This window comes from Oncorhynchus tshawytscha, linkage group LG03 (assembly GCF_018296145.1).
Source record: "Oncorhynchus tshawytscha isolate Ot180627B linkage group LG03, Otsh_v2.0, whole genome shotgun sequence".
In the NCBI taxonomy this organism is placed as follows: Eukaryota; Metazoa; Chordata; class Actinopteri; order Salmoniformes; family Salmonidae; genus Oncorhynchus; species Oncorhynchus tshawytscha.
The window spans coordinates 19394963-19416373 of record NC_056431.1 but is presented as its reverse complement, the minus strand read 5'-3'; the positions used below and the strand labels follow the sequence as shown (position 1 = coordinate 19416373).

The following is a 21411-nucleotide window of genomic DNA, read 5'->3' as shown; positions in this document are numbered from 1 at the left end:
TGCCATTATAGTTTGAAAACACCCAAAGTGCTCTGTAAGCCATGTGGCTTTAATATCTTAGGCACAGAACTTGCACATCCCCTCTTTGGAAAGAGCAGGGTCAAAACTATTCTCACGATGAATAAACTGATAGAAATGTTTCTGTTTTGTTGATACAAATTATGTGTTCTACATGAAAATTAGACTATATATTTAGGAAACTGTATTGGAGTTTTTTTCTGTTTGACCAAGCTCACACTACAATTTGTACTCTCAAATCTACAGTGACTGTATAAAACATTAGGAACACAACCTCTTTCCATAACATAGACTGACCAGGTGTCTCCAGGTAAAAGCTATGATCCCTTATTGATGTCACCTGTTAATTCTACTTCTGTCAGTGTAGACGAAGGGGAGAAGACAGGTTAAAGAACGATTTGTAAGCGTCGAGACAATTGAGACATGGATTGTTTGTGTGCCATTCAGTGGGTGAATGGGCAAGACAAAATATTTAATGCCTTTGAACAGGGTATGGTAGTAGGTGCCAGGCGCACCGGTTTGAGTGTGTCAAGAACTGCAACGCTGCTGGGGTTTTCACGCATGACAGTTATCCATGTGTATCAAGAATGGTCCACCACCCAAAGGACATCCAGCCAACTTGACACAACTGTGGGAAGCATTGGTGTCAACATGGGCCAGCATCCTTGTGGAACGCTTTCGACACCTTGTAGTCCATGCTGCGATGAATTGAGACTGTTCTGAGGGGAAAATGGGGTGCAACTCAATATTAGGAAGATGTTCCTAATGTTTTGTACACTCAACCCACGGTTGTGGTAGACTGGAAGCAACACCACTTCAGGTCTCAGGGGATGTGAAGTTATTGCACAGTGGCTACTACTAGCACACCAGCTAGATAGTTCACATCTTCCTAGCATAACTATGAAACGAATGTATCATAAACTGTTATGTTACATAAACTACTATATCTATAGTGCAATAACCAACTCACATCAAATATGTTTTACTTTCTATGTTTAATATTTGAAAAACCTGTGAAGCAAGGTTGTTAAAGTAAACGAAAACTGAAACTAAAATAAAAACAACAATTGGAAAAACAATGCAGTAAACTGAAATAAAATCATTAAGAAAAACATTTGAAAAACTTAAACTTTAGTGAAACTTATCTTTAACTGCAAGACAAATAAAAAATAAAGTACAAACCATCATCAATTATGTTTAGCTGTAATTGTTTTCCTTCTCAAATGGGGTCTTCAAGTTTTTTTCTGATGGGGTTTTCAAGCTTCTGAATCTGGCTGATAAATGCTGCCAGTATATGGCGATGTTTCAAATAGGCCTAGCTTGTGCATCACTATCACCAGCTGTCAGTAGCTAACAGGGAAGAAATCCTAGGGCGATCGCTGACTGTGAGCCTGAACAATGGTGGCAGCAAAAGGTAAAGCCCTGTATGAGATTGTTTTGAGTTCATTGCAGGAAAAGACAAAAGAAAATGTATTGTAGTGTCAGCAGCATGTGTGGAACAGAGATCAATTGGAAAACCCAACCAACCTCAAAGTTCACCTGAACAGCGCCCACAAAGAATCATACAAACAATTTCAGGATAAAGACAAGGTGAGACAGCCACCAGTTATTAGTAGATGCACGTCAACGGCATTGCTAGGACAACCAACTTTAGCGGTTTGCATGAAAAGGGCAGAAATATGGCAACCTAATTTAATTGAGTAAAAAAAAAAGAGGCAGCACTGGTTAATTTATTCATCCAGTCTGGCAAGTCCACGAGACTGTGCGATGAACCAGCCTTCAGAAAATTCAACCAATCACTTGATCCCAAATGTAAAACTCCTGTCGTTGCTAGAGTAAATGGGTTGATTGCTTTGCAAATGGACGCATAGGACATACGAGAAGAGAAGATCACGTGGCAAACATAGTCAAGGCTATCAAGCTGTTACAGAACAGGCAAGAGAATACCCATGACCAACATCAACCAGAGCTAGCAATAGCTTTGAACTGTGCAACAGAAATGTTTGAATCTGAGTGGAGAAACGACGATTATCATTTTAAATCCACGTCATATTAAGATTGATTCATAATTTACACATAATCAAACCTATGCCTTGACCTTATGTATTATTGATCCCCAGTGGCAAGAAGTGACATCCCCAGAAAACACAAACTATAGGCCTACAACACATGAATGGCTCCTAACCTCCCACACATAAGGTTATTTTCTGTCCCTAACACTAAAACTGAAAATAAATGATAAATAACAAAATATAAATTATTTTATTAAACTCAAACTAAATAAAAAACTAATAAATCCAAGTCTGAAAACTAACTGAAACTGAATTTCTAATATATTTTTTAAAACTCATAGAAAATCACAAAACTATAATAACCTTGCTGTGAAGTTTATTTTCAGTAAAACATTTCAATGATTAAGCATGGGTACTAGGTTATTGGTCTCTAGAATTCAGCAATGCTTCACAGCATCATTGACATTTTTGGCAAGATATTGGCCAAATCAGAGACAGACTTGCAGACAGGCTAATAATGAACACATATTAAGACATTAGATCATGAAATTATTTGTTAGGTATGTGTCAGAACCTGACAGTTTGGGTAAATGCCAAATGGGCTGGTCCATCTTAAGCCAGTGGGCCTGTCTAAATGTGGGGAATTGTGCAGAATGATCATTATTTGCTTAATGTAATATCATGATGGAGATTCTGGAGCACCTCAGGGTTCTGTTGAAGGCCCATCTCTTTCCCCTCTGAATCCTGGTTAATTTCTCTTTTACCTGTTAAGTAATTTTGACTATTCTCTATTGATCACTTTTTTACTTTTTGTCCTAGCAGTCTAGAGACAGTTTTGTGTCTACCTCTAGACTCATTGTTCATTTCTTCTTGTCATAAACCATCTGAAATCAAGAACAGTGTTGATTAGACTGACTTAATGCCTGCCTTTTGATTTCAGTGTCCATATTGTGACACCATGGTCATCGCTTCTTCAACAACTTTTTGAACAATCTGAATTTAATTGTGACGCAATATTCTGCGGACATCTGCATTTCTTTTTGGTTTAAATTCTTTAAGTAACAATGGGATTGGCAACTCCAGTCCTCGGGGGCCAGAGTGATGAATTTTTCCCCCGGCCCTAGTAAACACAACTGATTAAACTAATTGCGGTCTAAACTGAATATCATGATTAGCTGATTATTGGAGTCAGGTGTGTTAGCTGGGTCAAAAGTCTGACACTGATCAGGCCCCTGAGGTCTGGAGTTGCCCATCCCTGACCTAACACAAAGTGGCCTCTGCATTCATGGGATGGCTCCACTCTCAGGCTAGACTTTGTCTATACTCAAGAGGGGGCTGACCATGCTAGACTGGTGAATAGGCTGAGAGATGCTTTCAATCAGACCAAAATTACTCTTCCATGAATATGATTTGTCCACACAGTCCATAATTGAGCCGGCCCATCAGGTGACCTCAGGAACGCAGAAAAACATCACGAGGCAACGAAAAGATGTGTACGCCATGCAGGGATACATTGTGCTGGCACTTATCACCTTAACGTCACCCTGTCTCTTGTTTAATCCTGTCTCCTTGGAAATAACTGAATGGTTATCAGATGGTGGGCTCCAGAAATTCACTGGCAGCATCACAAGGCCCTCACAGAGGTACTGCATAGAGAAACTAGGAAGTTAAGGCTTTCTGAGATGTATCACAAGGTTATGAGACTAAGTACAGCCAAGTTTAAACCCTTTGCAGAGAATATATTGAATTTTCATTATGAGGAACCTGACAGTCTATTTATGTAAGGAGGAATACAGATAATCCCTCTGAGAAGCTTCAAAGGGAACTGATTTAAATGTAAGTTTACCTAAGTTACAGTCTATCCTTTGAACATTACAACATGCTTGCAGAATATAGAGTAATTTTCCTCCAATCCTTCATTCATTGATTGGGGTCTTTTTTTCCTTTTTTTTGCTCTCTTTTTCTGCCAATGCTTCTTTGAGGTAGTAAGATTGTTGGGGGCAAAATGAAGTGCAGCATGTTTTCTGCACAAGGTCCATACATTTTCAGGCTTGCAACTGTTGTTGTCATCAAACTTAAAATGTGATTTAACTCTGCACACCTGAGTTGAAAAGGATTGAAGATCTTCAGAGTTTGAGTGTTATGATTTGCACATGTAACATTTTATTTCACTTGTGAAATCATGTTGAACCATGTGATTTTGGAACACTTCACATGTGATGATATTTCACATGAAATACCCAGTAAAATACTACTTGAGTAAAAGTATTTGGTTTTAAATATACGTAGGTATCAAAAGTAAATGGAATTGCTAAAATGTACTTAAGTATAAAAAGTAAAAGTAGAAATCATTTAAAATTCATTATATTAAGCAAATGGCACATTATATATTTTTATTGACAATATACAGTTAAAGTCGGAGGTTTACATACACCTTAGCCAAATACATTTAAATTAAGTTTTTCACAATTCCTGACATTTAATCTGAGTAAAAAATCCCTGTTTTAGGTCAGTTAGGATCACCACTTTATTTTAAGAATGTGAAATGTCAGAAAAATAGTAGAGAGAATGATTTATTTCAGCTTTTATTTCTTTCATCACGTTCCTAGTGGGTCAGAAGTTTACATACACTCAATTAGTATTTGGTAACATTGACTTTAAATTGTTTAACTTGGGTCAAACGTTTTGGGTAGTCTTCCACAAGCTTCCCACAATAAGTTGGGTGAATTTTCGCCCAATCCTCCTGACAGAGCTGGTGTAACCGAGTCAGGTTTGTAAGCCTCCTTGCTCGCGCACGCTTTTTCAGTTCTGCCCACATATTTTCTATGGGATTGAGGTCAGGGCTTTGTGATGGCCACTCTAATACCTTGACTTTGTTGTCCTTAAGCCATTTTGGCACAACTTTGGAAGTGTGCTTAGGGTCATTGTTCATTTGGTAGACCCATTTGCGACCAAGCTTTAACTTCCTGACTAATGTCTTGAGATGTTGCTTCAATATATCCACAAAAAAAATTCCTCCCTCATGATGCCATCAATTTTGTGAAGTAAACCACTCCCTCCTGCAGAAAAGCACCCCCACAACATGATGCTGCCACCCCAGTGCTTCACGGTTGGGATGGTGTTCTTCGGCTTGCAAGCATCCCCCTTTTTCCTCCAAACATAACGATGGTCATTATGGCCAACAGACCAGAGGACATTTCTCTAAAAAGTACAATCTTTGTCCCCATGTGCAGTTGCAAACCATAGTCTGGCTTTTTTATGGCGGTTTTGGAGCAGTGGCTTCTTCTTCGCTGAACAGCCTTTCAGGTTATGTCGATATAGGACTCATTTTACTGTGGATATAGATGCTTTTGTGCCTGTTTCCTCCAGCATCTTCACAGGGTCCTTTGCTGTTGTTCTGGAATTGATTTGCACTTTTCACACCAAAGTACATTCATCCCATGGTGTTTATACTTGTGTACTATTGTTTGTACAGATAAACGTGGTACCTTCAGGCGTTTGGAAATTGCTCCCAATGGTGAAACAGACATGTGGAGGTCTTACTTTTTTTTTCTGAGATCTTGGCTGATTTATTTTGATTTTCCCATGATGTCAAGCAAAGAGGCACTTTGTTTGAAGGTAGGCCTTGAAATACATCCACAGGTACACATCCAATTGATTCAAATGATGTCAAATAGCCTATCAGAAGCTTCTAAAGCCATGACATCATTTTCTGGAATTTTCCAAGCTGTTTAAAGGCACAGTCAACTTAGTGCATGTAAACTTCTGACCCACTGGAATTGTGATACATGCATCATTCAAGACTAAGTTTCAATTGTGTGCAGCGCAATGGACATACAGTATAATGCACAACATCTCAGGAAGAATTTTGAAGACCAGAGGAGCCTCTCAAGTTGGATTTCATCTAATTGACTTTGATTGCAGCTCATTTGTGTATGCTATTAGCCAGAGCACGAGGACTGATCATGGGCATGCAGGCTCAGGTAGGCTATACAAGACAGTGGTGTTTTTCTATTTTTTATAAATTGGTTGCAGATTAGTATTCTGTTGTATCGAAAATACATTTTATAATCTGCAATGTTTAAATTTCCAACTTTAATTACTGAACCAGTGATTATATTATTGCCACCAGACATCATTTTAATGATGGCAGACTTGCGGAACTGTGTACAGCTTCGTGAAATGTTAAGCTTAACATGAGAAAATGATGACCAAATAGGCCTACCAATAAACATGTATCCCTTTGCTAAAGCAAAGCTATTGGCTACATGCCTTGTCGCCACAGAAAGCCTATCATCGATACGATAGGCAGCCGCATAGATATGTTCTAATTTCAGCACCATGGACAGTGGTTGGTAGTCTACACTTTGTGAGTGACTCTCTGGCTGACACATTGTGTTTATTTTAGGGAGTGGGGGCCCCACTCCAACCTTGCGGGGGTCCAGAGAAACTGCGTAACGCCAGTGTATAGGACAGACACTTCAAAACCTTATTCCTTACAATTTATTTTTGGACTGTCTGTTTTGCTATATACAAATTGTGTTAATCAATTTGTTTCTATGGCTTATAGCAGTAAAGGCCAAATTCAATGTTTCATCAAATATATGCATATATATATATATATATATATATATATATATATATATATATATATATATATATATATATATATATAATGTATATACCTACAGGGGTACTCAAATTCAAATGGCAAACTTAGCAATTTTATGACCATCTGAAAACAATTCCATATCTTAACTTAGTAGATATTGCGACCTTATGGGCTTAGACCTGAAGACACTTTATGTTGCCGTTTTCGCTACCCGTATTTGCCTCCAAGATAACCTATGAGCAACCAATGTTGTATGTTTGTATGGGGATGACTGCCACCTGATGGCAATGTTAAGGAAAACGGTTTTGAAACTGTTGAGCTAAGACAGTTTGTTAATTATTATTATTTGTATGTTTTTTTTTTGGGGGGTAACACAGTAAGAAAATATCAAAATACAAAAAAGAAATAATATAAAACAATCAATTCAGTAATTAACTTGATATATTCCCCTTTATCTGTCCTTTCAGTTTTGTAAAAATGACAAATACAAAAAACATGACTCAAACTGCATGAAGACATACTTAATTTACTGCGACTTGACACTGGTTGTATGTTAACTATATGTACTACATACTGTATGTATGAAACAAAAAAATGTGTGGGGGCGTGTATGATGATGATGTTCCATTGATGTCGAATACATTTGATTCTATGGATTTCATGTGGAAGCAGCACCACTAAATCATCCACAACAAAATGTACCCTCGTGGACAATAAAGTATATCAGATCTGTGCTCTTTAAGCTGCAGGGTTAGTGGTGACCTCCTCCAGCAGAGGCTTATGCTGCTCCAGGTCCTGGATGTTCTGCAACATATCAGAGCAAAGTTACACATTACTTGGGAGGACACAACAAACACTACCTTGGTTGTGTGTGTGTGTGTGTCTACAAATCCGTATTCTACTTCCATTTGTATGGCCGTTGTATTCGCTCTGTTCAAGGGTTCTCTGTTCATACCTCTTTTCCCTCCTTTCCATCCTTGTACAAAGCCTTGAGACCCAACACCGCAGAGCTGATGGTGACACAAAGCTGAAGGACTGCAGGGACGATGAGCACGATGTCCAAGGCATTCATCAACATCTAATGGTAGAACAGACACATGGAGGAGGAAATCAAATCAAATCAAATTTTATTTGTCACATACACATGGTTAGCAGATGTTAATGCGAGAGAAGCGAAATGCTTGTGCTTCTAGTTCCGACAATGCAGTAATAACCAACAAGTAATCTAACTAACAATTCCAAAACTACTGTCTTATACACAGTGTAAAGGGATAAAGAATATGTACATAAAGATATATGAATGAGTGATATTGAACATATTGACAGTTGACCGGAATGTTTACCTAAATAGCGGTGTTGGTGAACACTGGAATATACAGAAACAGACTGGCATACCAGCTATTAGAATGTGCTTTAAAACATGGAACCCACCATCTCTGTTTAAGAACACACATATTCATTACTAAATTAAGCAGTTTGATCCATGTAATCAAATGTTAATATATTTGACTTAGAACAGAGAAGGGACACCTTCCTCACATGATGGATATCATTAAAAAACTTCATTCAAAAGCACTCACCCGTGAAACCTGCTTGGCATCTTTGCATTTCGCCAAGAGTCTATCCCTCTGCGGATGACTTGGTAGTTGTCTCACCTGGCTGCCATAGTAGTCATCTCGCCAGATGTAGTCATCATCATTGCAACTCCACCAGAAATGGCAGTTTGCCAGCACAATTCCAGCAATGGCCAGAGAAGCACCTGACAGGTTCGTCAACATATTGATGCCCACCTAAAACACAATAGGGAATATAAAACCAGTTTGACTCAATTGAGTAAACCACTGAGTACTAGTTGTCTCAAATATTCAGTTGATGATTATAATTCAACTGGATCAGATTGAATGATTGTTCAATGGAGGAAGGAAATGAGGCTCAGGATTGACAGGAAATAGTTAAGGTCAATGAACAACTCACCAAGCAGGGACTGGGGAACTTCTCAGCCAATATACACATGATGCCAACTGCTATAAACTAAGAAGGCACCGAAATATCAAAATCAAATGCGCACAACCTACACAATCAACACATTATTTGTCCTGACAAAAATAACAAAAAACTCACAAGAAAATACACAGACATTTGACTTCAACCCTTCATTTTCTTTAAAAAAAATACTACTTAAGTAGGCAGGCCAAAATTTAAAAATAAATAAAGTTACTTATATGTTTCCTGGTTTGTTTACTGTGGTTATAACTACAAGTGAAATCATGTAGTTTCATACTAAACATGATAACATGGTAAACGATAACAAAATAAAGTAAGCTTACCACACCACCAAGCCAATAAGGAACCCTATACCCTGCCAGTGTAATAATCAGTGCTAACAAGGATCGCTCCCAAGTCAATGTTGAGTACTCCCACCATGATCTGTATAGTCTGTGAAAGAAAAAAATAATCATTTTAGATAACTCCCTCTCACTTCTGATGACAATTGTGACCGAGTGGTGATAGACATGTATGTTGTGGTGTGGTGTGTGTGTGTGTGTGTGTGTGTGTGTGTGTGTGTATTTTAGTTCACCCACCCCCAGAGCTGACTGGGAATTTGCTTGGAGCCTCCAAGGTCCCTGGGACACAGAGCTTGCTGGGCTGTAGCACAGGGTCCCAAGTATTTGACACAGCAGGGGCCAACTGCTTCCTTCTTTAGTGTTCACGGTAAATACAGCCACCCTTTTGCCATTGGTCACGGTCACTGACATGCTGGCCACTCTTGGTTACACAGCTCTAAATCAACAGGAGGGCAGAACAATAATCGTAATGTTAAAATAAGTGTGTATGCCGTATAAGTAATCATGTTAAAAGGTGCACATTCATTCCAATAACATCTGATAATGTCTGTGTTGCATCTATAGGACACACCTTTTTTTAAAGGACTAACTATTCATTTTGTTAGAGATTTTCTGGCATTGTACAGCTCTGAATCTGCCCTAAATAAGTGCACTCTTGTTGTTACTGCTACAGTAGTGGCAAACAGGTTCCATCCCATGTAGACAACATTAAAGTTAATCTACCCATTATTTTGTTGCTTTGCTTTCCTTCATTGCGGTAATCTCTTGCCTCATTGAAAGATGATAGGGCATGTCATAAAGTGTGGTGATGAGTGGGTGTAGAGCCTCTGCTATGCCTGAGCAGGAAGTGCACATCATAAAACCCCCTCTTCTGGGAAATTACTTGAAACAGCAATTGCATGACCATGTTGCTCAAATAATTTATGAATTCAATCAATTCAGTACAGCTCAAATTTCTGCAGCACTTTACGGTAAAGAATTTAAGCTACCGATTGTTTACTTAGATATGTGGGGGAAACTCACATACAATGTATAGCACCCAACTGGGGGATGCCATCAATGGCAGCCATTTTGCATTAGAAAGTGCTCCACCCATTTTGTACCAAGTAGGCTACACGTACAAATAGTGTTTCATTATTTTTAGTTAGCAGCAGAAAGTACCCATACCATATAATGTCCCAGTAAAACAGCTTAAACGGTACTGTAAAATAAACTACTATCCAGGAGTTACATATGCGTCTGTCAGTGGTGGAGTTAATTTGGCATGTCCCGGGGCCCCGGGTGGTTGGATATTTCACTTATGGATCAATGGAATGGTCTAAAATGAGCATACTCTGCCTACCAGGCGCATCCGGCCATGCAAAACGAACTCAACCATTGGGTGTTCTGAAACACTCAGATCCCTCCCGCTGACTCACGAGAGAATGTAAACCATGACAAATGTCTGCATAGATTTTATAACTGTTGAGCTTCAATTTGCAGTATGAACTGTTCAATATAATCTATTTATTTACTATTTTGTAATTACATTTGATTACATTTCTTTTTGAGAGCATGAAACTACACACCCATTTAAATTCACTCAAAATGTATTATTCAACAACAAATGCATATTTTTAGAAAGTGAGCTCCTCCATTCCTGGCAATTGAGATGGACACCTCTATAGGTCCTATGTGATCAGTGGTAGATCAGTCTGCTTGATGCACAGTTTGGTTTCCTTACAGGGAAGTAGCTGATAGGGAGGGCTCAACCAGTCTCAGCTAGTTCCTAACAGTACCTCCTCAGTTTAGAGGAACTGAGAGGTTAACCCTTCCCTCAATGAAAAATAAACATACAATGAATTCCTGTCATTTCCTGACAAACTGAAGAACCCTGGCTGTCTGTTTCCAAGACAGGAATGCCCAGCATAAAGCTGGATTTCTGTACAAATATCATCTTTCCTCTTGCCTCAGCCATAGTTGGCAGGTCAGACTTCACCCATACATCTCTATCATTTTTCCAACCAGCTCCTCAACATTCCCCCCCTAAGGCCCTTCTGCTATTCCCAGCCTGCTAGCTGTCTGGATTGCCGTGTCTCCAGCTCGCCTAACCTCCCACTGGTCCCTTCCACACCCAGAAACCTGTTCATTTTACTCTCTGTTCCAAACGCACTAGACGACCAGTCCTTATAGCCTTTAGCCGTACCCTTATCCTACTCCTCCTCTGTTGACGTAGAGGTTAATCCAGACCCTGCAGCGCCTAGCTCCACTCCCATTCCCCAGGCACTCTCATTTGTTGATTTCTGTAACTGTAAAAGCCTTGGTTTCATGCATGTTAACATTAGAAGCCTCCTCTCTAAGTTTGTTTTACTCACTGCTTTAGCACTCTGCCAACCCGGATGTTCTAGCTGTGTCTGAATCCTGGCTTAGGAAGACCACCAAAAATCCTGAAATTTCCATCCCTAACTATAACATTTTCCAACAAGATGGAACTGCCAAAGGCGGCAGAGTTGCAATCTGCTGCAGAGATAGCCTGCAGAGTTCTGTCATATTATCCAGGTCTGTGCCAAAACAATCTAAAAATCCATCTTTCCAGAAACAAGTCTCTCACTGTTGCTGCTTGTTATAGACCACCTTCTGCACCCAGCTGTGCCCTGGACATCATATGTGAATTGATTGCCCCCAATCTATCTTCAGATCTCATACTGTTAGGTGACCTAAACTGGGACATGCTTAACACCCCGGCCATCCTACAACCTAAGCTAGATTCCCTCAATCTCACACAAATTATCAATGAACCTACCAGGTACAACCCCGAATCTGTAAACACGGGCACCCTTATAGATATCATCCTGACAAACCTCCCCTCTAAATACACCTCTGCTGTCTTCAACCAGGATCTCAGCGATCACTGCCTCATTGCCTGCATCTGTAATGGGTCTGCGGTCAAACGACCACCCCTCATCACTGTCAAACGGTCCCTAAAATACAGGCCTTTTTAATCAACCTGGCCCGGGTATCCTGGAAGGATATTGACCTCCTTCAGTCAGTAGAGGATGCCTGGTTATTCTTTAAAAGTGCTTTCCTCATCATCTTAAATAAGCATGGCCCATTAAAAAAAATACAGAACCAGGAACAGATATAGCCCTTGGTTCACTCTAGACCTGACTGCCTTTAACCAGCACAAAAACATCTTGTGGCGTACTGCATTTGCATCGAATAACAAACAGATCACCGCTATAATATCTGTTCTGGAATTAATGGGGACTTATTTTAAATACTTGTAGCCATACTTACACAAAAATCAGTAACATGTACTGTAGAGGTGGCACAACAGACCTTTCTCAGTGGTCCTCATGATCACGTTAAAGGAGGAAAACATGCAACAACCTGCCAAAAAAAGATGAATAATATAATGCAAATCCAAAAATCATACTCCTGATTTTCTATATAGCCTAACTTTTCTAGATGGCTTTCCTCTACCAAGACTGAAATAAAATGTTTCACCTGGCTAAAGACCGGGATAATCACATACAGCTCCGGCCTATAGCATACTGATAAAGGATAGGCTGGTCTAATGGTGTTAACCTAGTGTTTTTCCTTCCTCTTTGACAAAGGTTAATCACACTTTTTTAAATCAAATGAAACATTCTCAGCCTTGATCTACAGTCACAAATGTGAGAGGAGCCTCGTTAAGAATGTCATTAGCTTGGTTTCCAGCCAATTGGCGACAGATTTTCATATGGACATTCTCAAATCCACATAAAGAAAAAGATGCACATTTTCCCACGTCGGTGGGTTTCCAGCCAGTTGGATACAGACTGTCATGCGAATATTCTAAAATCCACATAAAAATTATTTTCCCACCAAACAAACTTGTTGCGGATAAAAGTCCACGCGTGAGGATGTAGTGTACACAAAATGTACTTTTTCGCTTAAAGCTGCAATAGGTAACTTGATACTGTCATTCTCATTGAAAGTAAGTCTAAGATGTTTTACATATTTGATCGATTTACAGTAGTGAGTGCATTCTTTTCAGACTAAGAAGCGGTAGACTTGTTTTATGTGGGCTATGGCTCCCGGTTTTAAGGTTAGTTTTTGCGTCTTTTACTTTCGTTTTTGTAAGCTACACCAGCTTCAAACATCTGAAAATTCTAGTTTTGGAAAATGTATTTAGAATGTATTTGGAAAATGTCTAGATCACGTGTCAAACTCATTCCACTGAGAGCAGATTCTCGCCAGACTTTCGCTCCACCCATGTACTCCATTGCCTAATTAAGGTTAGTATGAAACTCCCCTCACCTGGTTGTCTAGGTCTTTATTGAAAGAAAAAAACGAATGCCTGCAGACACTGCCCTTCATGGAATGAGTTTGACACCCCTGGTTAAGATGGTAGGCCTACAATGACTATCTACAAGGGATCCCAAACTTTTTAACTCATGACCCACTGCGCGCACGCCACATCCAAATGTACTTTTATATGACAATTATTATATCCAATCAATATTTGCGCATAAAGGCGTTTTCCATGCGCCGCCATTTCTCGCGTAATTAATTTTACCGACACAAAAAGATCCCACTATGTTCAATGAACAAATTATCTGTTGGCATTTATAAAATTGAAGCCTACCGAAACGTCCTGTTTCCGTCACAGCTTTCATTAATATTTTTTTATATGATATTACTTTAGGAAAAATGCATTAGGTCTTGCAGTGCATTGATTGAGTTATTAGGCATGATAGGCTGTTATTCACCTTCAAACCCTAATTTTCATGTCATTAAAGAATTAAATGAATACATGTGGGATTTTATGCTCATTACCGCACAAAACAACTACAATACTTTAAAGGGACAATCTGCAGTTAAAACAATAACAAGGTATACACCCCAACTATGTTACGGTGTGGTAAAAATTCGAGGGATGGGCCTTGGAGAAATATAAACCACTCACATTCATAAACATAATGGTGCAAGGAGTGACCATCCATGATATTAACATTTTATTTTTAACCAAGTTTTTAGGATGCAGTGTTTGTTTACATTTACATTGTTTACAAACATTGGAGTAAAACAAGCTTATATTTTGGGTTTGATAGGGTGTGACAGTTGAACTAAGGCATAAATTATATTCTTCCAGAATCAATTTAGGGGTCCAAAAATGTACGTGGCAACTGCAGATTGCCCCATTAAATATAATATTTAATATATAAAGTATTTGCCCACTTTTTTTTCTCAGCATTACAATTTTAGATTTGACAGTGATTTAGAACTGGGTTTATATACATAATTGAGTAGTACACATACATTTTGGCCAAATGCAATGACACCCCCACACCACTAGACTTCTACGTTGCAAAAACCTAAGGTAATACTGCTTTCATCTCAGCTTGAGAATTTTGTTAGCTAGTTTTGTGATGTAGCAAAGATTATTATATTGAAGAGATAGTAAAGTGACCGCTATAACAATGGAAATACATGTCCTCAAAGATGGAAGGCGGGAGATGCGAGAGCACGTGGCACCATTCTAGCCAATGAGAGGGCCGATACGAGTGTCAACAACAGGCCATAGAGATAGATAGAGGACTCATCTTTGTGTATGTGATATTATAGCGTCAGCATTGGCAGCACATTTGAGGCTAACTCAATTTAAAGTAGTACATGATTTTCTTCTTCATCGGTTGAAAACTCCCAACTCATAGGAATCCCCACCTAGTTGACCGCTTTAACGGTAGAAGCCCTCAATGGCAATGTCCATGCTTGAACGTGTTATATGATGAGTCCTCTATCTACCTCTATGACAACAGGCACAACTCCGATAAAGTAGTTTTTTCAAAGTTGGCGAAATGCCACGTCTGGTACACCATTACGAAACTTCTATTTGGTCAAATAATCCTCACATAGCAAATAAAATATACACATTTTTGTTGACCAAATTCGACACTTAATGACCATACAAACAAATCGTATTTTCGTGGACAGATTTTGGGCTGAGTAAAACCTCTCGCTTCACCTCTTCCTCTCTGGATGTAGTGAATTTGAAGAGGAGTAAAGATGGCGGAGAACAGCGGCACAGATCCCACTGTGGATTCCAACGTTGTTGAAAATGCTGCCTCAGACGAGACCATGATCGTGGTCACGGTAAAAACTCCGAAAGATAAAGAGGAGATCGCGATATCGGAGGATTCTTCTGTCGCACAGGTATTCGCATTTGTTTACACAGTCAGTTATGCAAGTCATGCTGTGGCTAATAAGCATAAATCTAAGTTAGCTAGCCAACTATTACCTAGCAGGTTTACGATGTTAATTGGGAAGAATCATCTCATTTTCCTGACTAGTAATATTTATTTTCAACTTGTCCATAAGTCGGTTCCTAATAGTAGTTTTACTCGTGTTTTGCACAATCGGCACTGTGTAAAGACCTGTATAGCAAGCATGAGCTAGCTAACTACGCAACTAGCTAACGTTAGCTTGTGAGTAAGCTAGCCAGCTACGTCTCTGTCAGGCTCATCTAGCTAGCTAACTTTAGCTGCGATCAGGTTAGCTGATAACCAGCTAGCCAACGGAGGCTCCGGCCATTGCGAAAGCCGATCGGGAAACGGGTGGGTATAATTTGTTTAACGTTCCAACAGGAATCTGTTCCAAAAACTTCGTAAAGTACAAGGTTGCCAACAAACAACGCATACAAAGTAGCAGAATCAATTCACCTGGCTGCCGAATAGGCATAAACTCACCACGTAGCTTATTCTTAATGTTTATCCGTAGGCTACCAAAGTGAGGACAGACATTTTTTGGAATAAACGTGGTAAGTGAAATGTTTTATGAAATAGCCCGCTCCCTACCCGGTATCTTATTCTGCCGCTATACAACTTTGTATGCGTTGTTTGTTGGCAACCTTGTTATTTACGAAGTTTTTGGAACAGATTCCTGTTGGAACGTCCCACAAATTATACCCACACTCGGGAAACTGATCGTTAAGTTCACGGCTGGCGACATGGTTAATGTTGTATTTGGTGATTCCCTAAACCATTAATATTTTACCTCATTGTTTTTTATAAAACTAAAAGGACAGCTAGCAGATTCACATCGTTAGCTAACGTTAGCTAGCTAAGCCAAGATAACTTGTTTTTTTGACCAACATTGAATGATTTGGGTGTGTACCTATCCTCTTTATTCCCATTTGTCTTCACTGGCCACTTCATTCTGTCTCCTGCATACAGTTTAAAGAGGAGATATCCAAAAGGTTTAATGCCAAGCAGGACCAGCTGGTGTTGATTTTTGCTGGCAAAATCTTAAAGGATGGAGACACACTGAACCAACACGGCATCAAGGACGGACTCACTGTTCACCTTGTCATCAAGACTGCTCCCAAGTAAGAAGATTTTCTTGCCCACTATTCTAGTGACATGATTTTGTGTGTGAGATAATGGGAACATTTAGGTTGATAATGACCTCGCTTTTTCTCCAGGGCTACAGTTGGTGGGACATCCCAGTCCTCTGCATCCAGCTCTGGGACCCCCCAGGCCAACAGCAGCGTTAACCCCAGCGCAGCGCCCAATGACAGCACAACACCAGGCACTGGGTCTACCCCAGCCTCCACACAGCCACCCAACTTACTGAGTTAGTGACCCAGTCCCCACCAAACCATCTCACAGAAAGACGGCCATATCGCCATACAACTACTCAACATCCACACAACTAGGCACTAACCTATATCCTTCCAGTAATCCACCGCCCCCTTGTGTCTGCATAGGTGGGTTTGGTGACCTATCTAGCCTGTCAGGCATGGGCATGGGCTCGGCCAACTTCATGGAGATGCAGCAGCAGATGCAGAGACAGCTGATGTCCAACCCGGAGATGCTGTCTCAAATCATGGACAACCCTTTGGTGCAGAACATGATGTCCAACCCAGACCTGATGAGGCAGATGATTGTGACAAACCCTCAGATGCAGCAGCTGATGGAGCGCAACCCTGAGATCTCCCACATGCTCAACAACCCTGAACTTATGAGACAGGTTAAGTCTGGAGCTTAGATGGGTCCTTTGCTCAAGGTGTCATATAATTGGTTTTGGGGAATCATAGTGTGTCTTGGCTTTATTTGAATCTCTCTTAAGAACCTATGCTCAAAGAGCATATTACTCAAACCATTTTGCTTGTTTATGTAGTTAGCTTACAGTGTAGTTGAAATGTAAAAATGGGTCTATGTAACAGTGCAATTTACAAAGGCCCAAACCCTTAAACTAGACTGCACCACTCCCAGAACGATGGGAGGAATGGATGTGAGGAGGATCTTGCACAGATGCATAATGTTAACTCCCTTCCTCTCTTCAGACCATGGAGTTGGCAAGGAACCCAGCCATGATGCAAGAGATGATGCGTAACCAGGACCGGGCGCTTAGCAACCTGGAGAGCATCCCTGGGGGCTACAACGCCCTCCGGAGGATGTACACAGACATCCAGGAGCCTATGTTCAGTGCCGCTAGAGAGCAGGTAGCTTATTCCTGCAAATACCATATGTAGACATCTAATTGTCTTGAATCAAATCCGGTTGTGTGACTTAGTCCACTTTTTTCCCATCCATAGTTTGGAAACAATCCCTTCTCTGCTTTGGGGGGCAACTTGGACTCTGGCGTGCAGCCCTCCAGAACAGAGAACAGGGAGCCCTTACCAAACCCCTGGGGACCCCCTGGAACGACCCCCTCAGAGATCAGGGGGACTGGTGCCTCCACGACAACAACCTCCTCTGCTGGCGGGACTGCACCCAGTGCCTCCAACCCCCTGGGCATCAACGCCTCTGGGCTGGGCAACGGTAACACCACTACATCAGAAGAAGCACTTTCACCTTTTAGTCAATCTGCAAAACTATATTTCCCCTTACACCTGTATTAACATACCACATTTGAGTATAACCCTTGTTTTGCTGCTTAGCTGATCCGTCTGTATCTCTCACTCCACACCCTATAATCTGTCCAGGTGTGTTCGGTAGCCCTGGAATGCAGAGTCTGATGCAGCAGATCTCTGAGAACCCCCAGCTGATGCAGAACATGCTGTCTGCACCCTACATGCGCAGTATGATGCAGTCGCTGGCGCAGAACCCTGACCTCGCCTCGCAGGTCTGCACAACTTCAGCCCTCTCTGCAGTAGGATTCAGAAGTCCTGATGAATATTCTAGGCTATTTTGTGTGAAGAGTAGAATCATTGCTTAATTCTTTACTAATTCCCTCAGGCAATGCTGAACAACCCCCTCTTTGCCGGAAACCCCCAGTTACAGGAACAGTTGAGACATCAGATGCCGGTCTTTCTCCAACAGGTCAGATTTCTGTCTCCAGTTATACACTTTAGTTCCATATACTGACAACAACAACAAAAAAGACGACAGAGTGTTATGGAAGGTGCTGAGTTTCTGACTGTGACTAAATGGAACATCATTTGGGTTGACCAACTAAATGGTTATTTTACAGATGCAGAATCCTGAGTCACTGTCTGTGATGACTAACCCCCGGGCCATGCAGGCTCTCATGCAGATCCAGCAGGGCCTGCAGACCCTACAGACGGAAGCCCCCGGACTCATGCCCAGGTACTGTACCATCTATTATCCAGTAGATGCTTACTGGACAGACTCGTGCTTTATACATTTTATTTTATTGATGATGCCACTTAAACTATGGTTCTTCTTCTAGTTTGGCTCCTGGTGGGATCCCAGTGATTCCTCCAACCACAGGAGGCAGTGTGGCCCCAGAAAATCTTCCTCCCCCAACACAGGGCTCAAATCCCACTGCTGCCACTAACCCATCCCAACAGCAGCAGCAGCTCATGCAGCAGATGTTACAGATGTTTGCTGGAGGAGGAGGCAGCTCATCGGTATGTCATTGAGCTGCAAACATAATTTCTGACTTTCTACTTGGTAACTATACTTTGCTATTATCCAGTGGGTTAGCATTAGCTTTGTGTTTCTACTGGCCTCATTGACCTAAAACCGATTAATACTGGTACTGGTAATACTGAGACTTGTCTCCTAACAGTCACTCAAATAGGACCCCAGCAACATTTTCCATGTAGGCTCATATAAAAATTGACTTTGGTTATGCTCCCCTTCGCAGACCCAGACCGTAACCCCGGAGGTGCGGTTTCAGCAGCAGCTGGACCAGCTCAGCGCCATGGGCTTCATCAACCGCGAGGCCAACCTGCAGGCCCTCATCGCCACGGGGGGAGACATCAACGCTGCCATTGAGAGACTGCTGGGCTCCCAGCCCTCCTAACTCCCTTAGCCCCCTGAGATTACTGGGAGAGAGGGGTTAGGTAGGGGGGTTGAGGGCTGGAGTGGGAGTTTACAAATGAACACAGTCCTTCATCACAGTCTGACAAGCCCCTCAGATAGACTCAACTGAATTCCAATTACTATTCATCTCTTTGGCTGATCTGTGAAAAGTAGGAAAGCAATGGGGGCAGGAAGTGGGTGTTCAGATTCAAGTTTCTATTGGAGAGATCTCATATCAACCCTGTGGAATGATGACATCGCTGCAAAATGACGCCACCACTAACATGACTACTTCCTCTGTTGACTATGGGAGATTATTTCTGAAATGACTGCCCATTTGCTGGACATGCATGAGGTTGCCGACTTAACCCATCTTAATGGATTGTGTTTAGCCGGTAACGAGTTGAAATTTGGAGGAATATGAGTGTTGAAATCATAGGTCAGAGGAATCACTCATTCTTTCGTTGTCATGAGAACCTGCTTGTTTTTACTTAATTTCACTCTATCATGCCTGATTGACTAGTATTTATTACAGGAGCTGTAGAAGTTACCTTCTCTTTTCTTTACCACTCACCTTCAGTTTACCTTCTGCTTTAATCATTTTTTGACATCCTTCAAACCTGATCCTGGCTGTTGGATTCTCTGTTTGAGCACTATAGTGCCCCTGGTTCAGCTGTTTGCTTACACTTTCAGCTTTTTTGGAAGGGATGATTTTCAGATTGGAAGGTCAGGCAAGGTAGCTTGGTGAGCTCTGTAGTTAATGCTACATTGAGTCAATGAATGCTATTGAGTGTAAATTATTCAACCGTTTAGGCTCTGATTATGGGTTGTGATAAGACCTCAATGTTTTAATCTGAGCAATGATAAAAATGCAGACACCTTTTACGTTAACCATTTTGTGTATTTTCATACAAGCAGCGGTTTAGTGCCTGATAAAAATGTATGTATTGGGTTCAGCAATATATTCAAAAAATAATTTGTGAAATCTATAATGACAAAGTGTACTAATAGCATAGAGAATAGTTTTTCTTAAACCCATACATATTAGTTGCAGTACCTACAGTTAAAGAACATCTGTTCAGCGCTGCCTTTTTCTTGGAGTCACTCTTATCTATTCTAATAATACCTTTCAAGAAACATGATCAAGTGTGTGGTGGTGATTCATTTAGTTCAGAAGCATGGTCTACACCAGTAGTTTTCACTCCTGATCCTGGAGGGATGCACCCTATGCTGAATTCAGATTCTCAATCCTCAAAATGCACACTTGTTCACCCCACCTCAGATTTAAAAGCACTGGACTGGACTGCAGTGAGAAATGTGGTGGAAACTTCATTTAGCTCAAGCTTACGCCAATCCGCACCCTTTTGGCAAAGTGAAATTGGAATTGAGTGCAAGCCCAGCGCAAACACACGTGATTCAGCTATACATGATCTTGATGAATAGTTAATGTTGTAGACTTAGCCTGTTCACACTGACTGCAACCCTCTAGGACCAGGTGTGATTAACACTAGTCTACATTGTGTATGTTATGAAATTATATGAACTTGATATGGATGATTTGTTCAACTTGTATGGGAATTGTGTGTAGTTTGAGAGGTGGGAAAGTTATAGTGGTGACCATGCATATTTGGTAGATCATAAAAGGACCAAGCTTGAAAATATAAATTGTGAACTGAAATAAACACTGAAATATCTTAATGGCAATTAAGCATTAAGCTGTTTTAACATTCACCAGAGAGGAGCTTGGATTTGTTTATTTTCCTCCATGATGACAACATGTATAAACGCATGGATTTCTTAGATCTTCAATTTATGATCATTTCATATCACTTTGAAGATCCTGGTCTAAAATGGTGGCTAAAGGAAAGCTGTGTAAGTTATAAACAAATGACTGGGGCTAGTTCAATCTCATCAATTATGCTTGGGCTGTGAAGTTGGGAGCAATGCAATTGTTAGATTCATCCGGCCTCACCGCAGAGGTTACTCGGGGTAGCTATTATAATTTTTTACCTGATCGGAATCTCATGTCTGGAAATATGATGGGGATATATGCTATTTTGTGCCCTTGATATACCATATTGTGACTTTATTCAATAACTGCAATTAGCTCCAGTCAGGATACTGTAGCTAACACTGTTCTTCTAATACAGATTCTCCCCCAGTCCCCTTACTTGGACAAGTGTTCAACA

At 40.7% G+C, this 21411-nt stretch overlaps 2 protein-coding genes across 2 annotated transcripts; one reads left to right on the top strand and one right to left on the bottom strand.

Annotated features, from left to right (window-relative positions):
• Nucleotides 1–7073: 7073 nt before the first annotated feature.
• LOC112229534 (transmembrane protein 176B) lies at nt 7074–15091 on the bottom strand. The gene is given in 9 exon segments (XM_042311566.1): nt 7074–7446; nt 7598–7720; nt 8223–8432; nt 8617–8673; nt 8970–9012; nt 9014–9078; nt 9225–9423; nt 12306–12356; nt 14977–15091. Coding segments are annotated over 7 exon segments (738 nt in total). The 5' UTR covers nt 9399–9423; nt 12306–12356; nt 14977–15091; the 3' UTR covers nt 7074–7380.
• Nucleotides 14821–20958, top strand: LOC112229525 (ubiquilin-4). Its single transcript, XM_024395407.2, has 11 exons — nt 14821–15164; nt 16184–16335; nt 16432–16583; nt 16717–16979; nt 17296–17454; nt 17548–17773; nt 17938–18077; nt 18191–18274; nt 18426–18541; nt 18645–18825; nt 19065–20958. The coding sequence occupies exons 1-11, from the start codon at nt 15018–15020 to the stop codon at nt 19221–19223; spliced, it is 1779 nt and encodes a 592-aa protein (XP_024251175.1). The 5' UTR covers nt 14821–15017; the 3' UTR covers nt 19224–20958.
• Nucleotides 20959–21411: the final 453 nt, after the last annotated feature.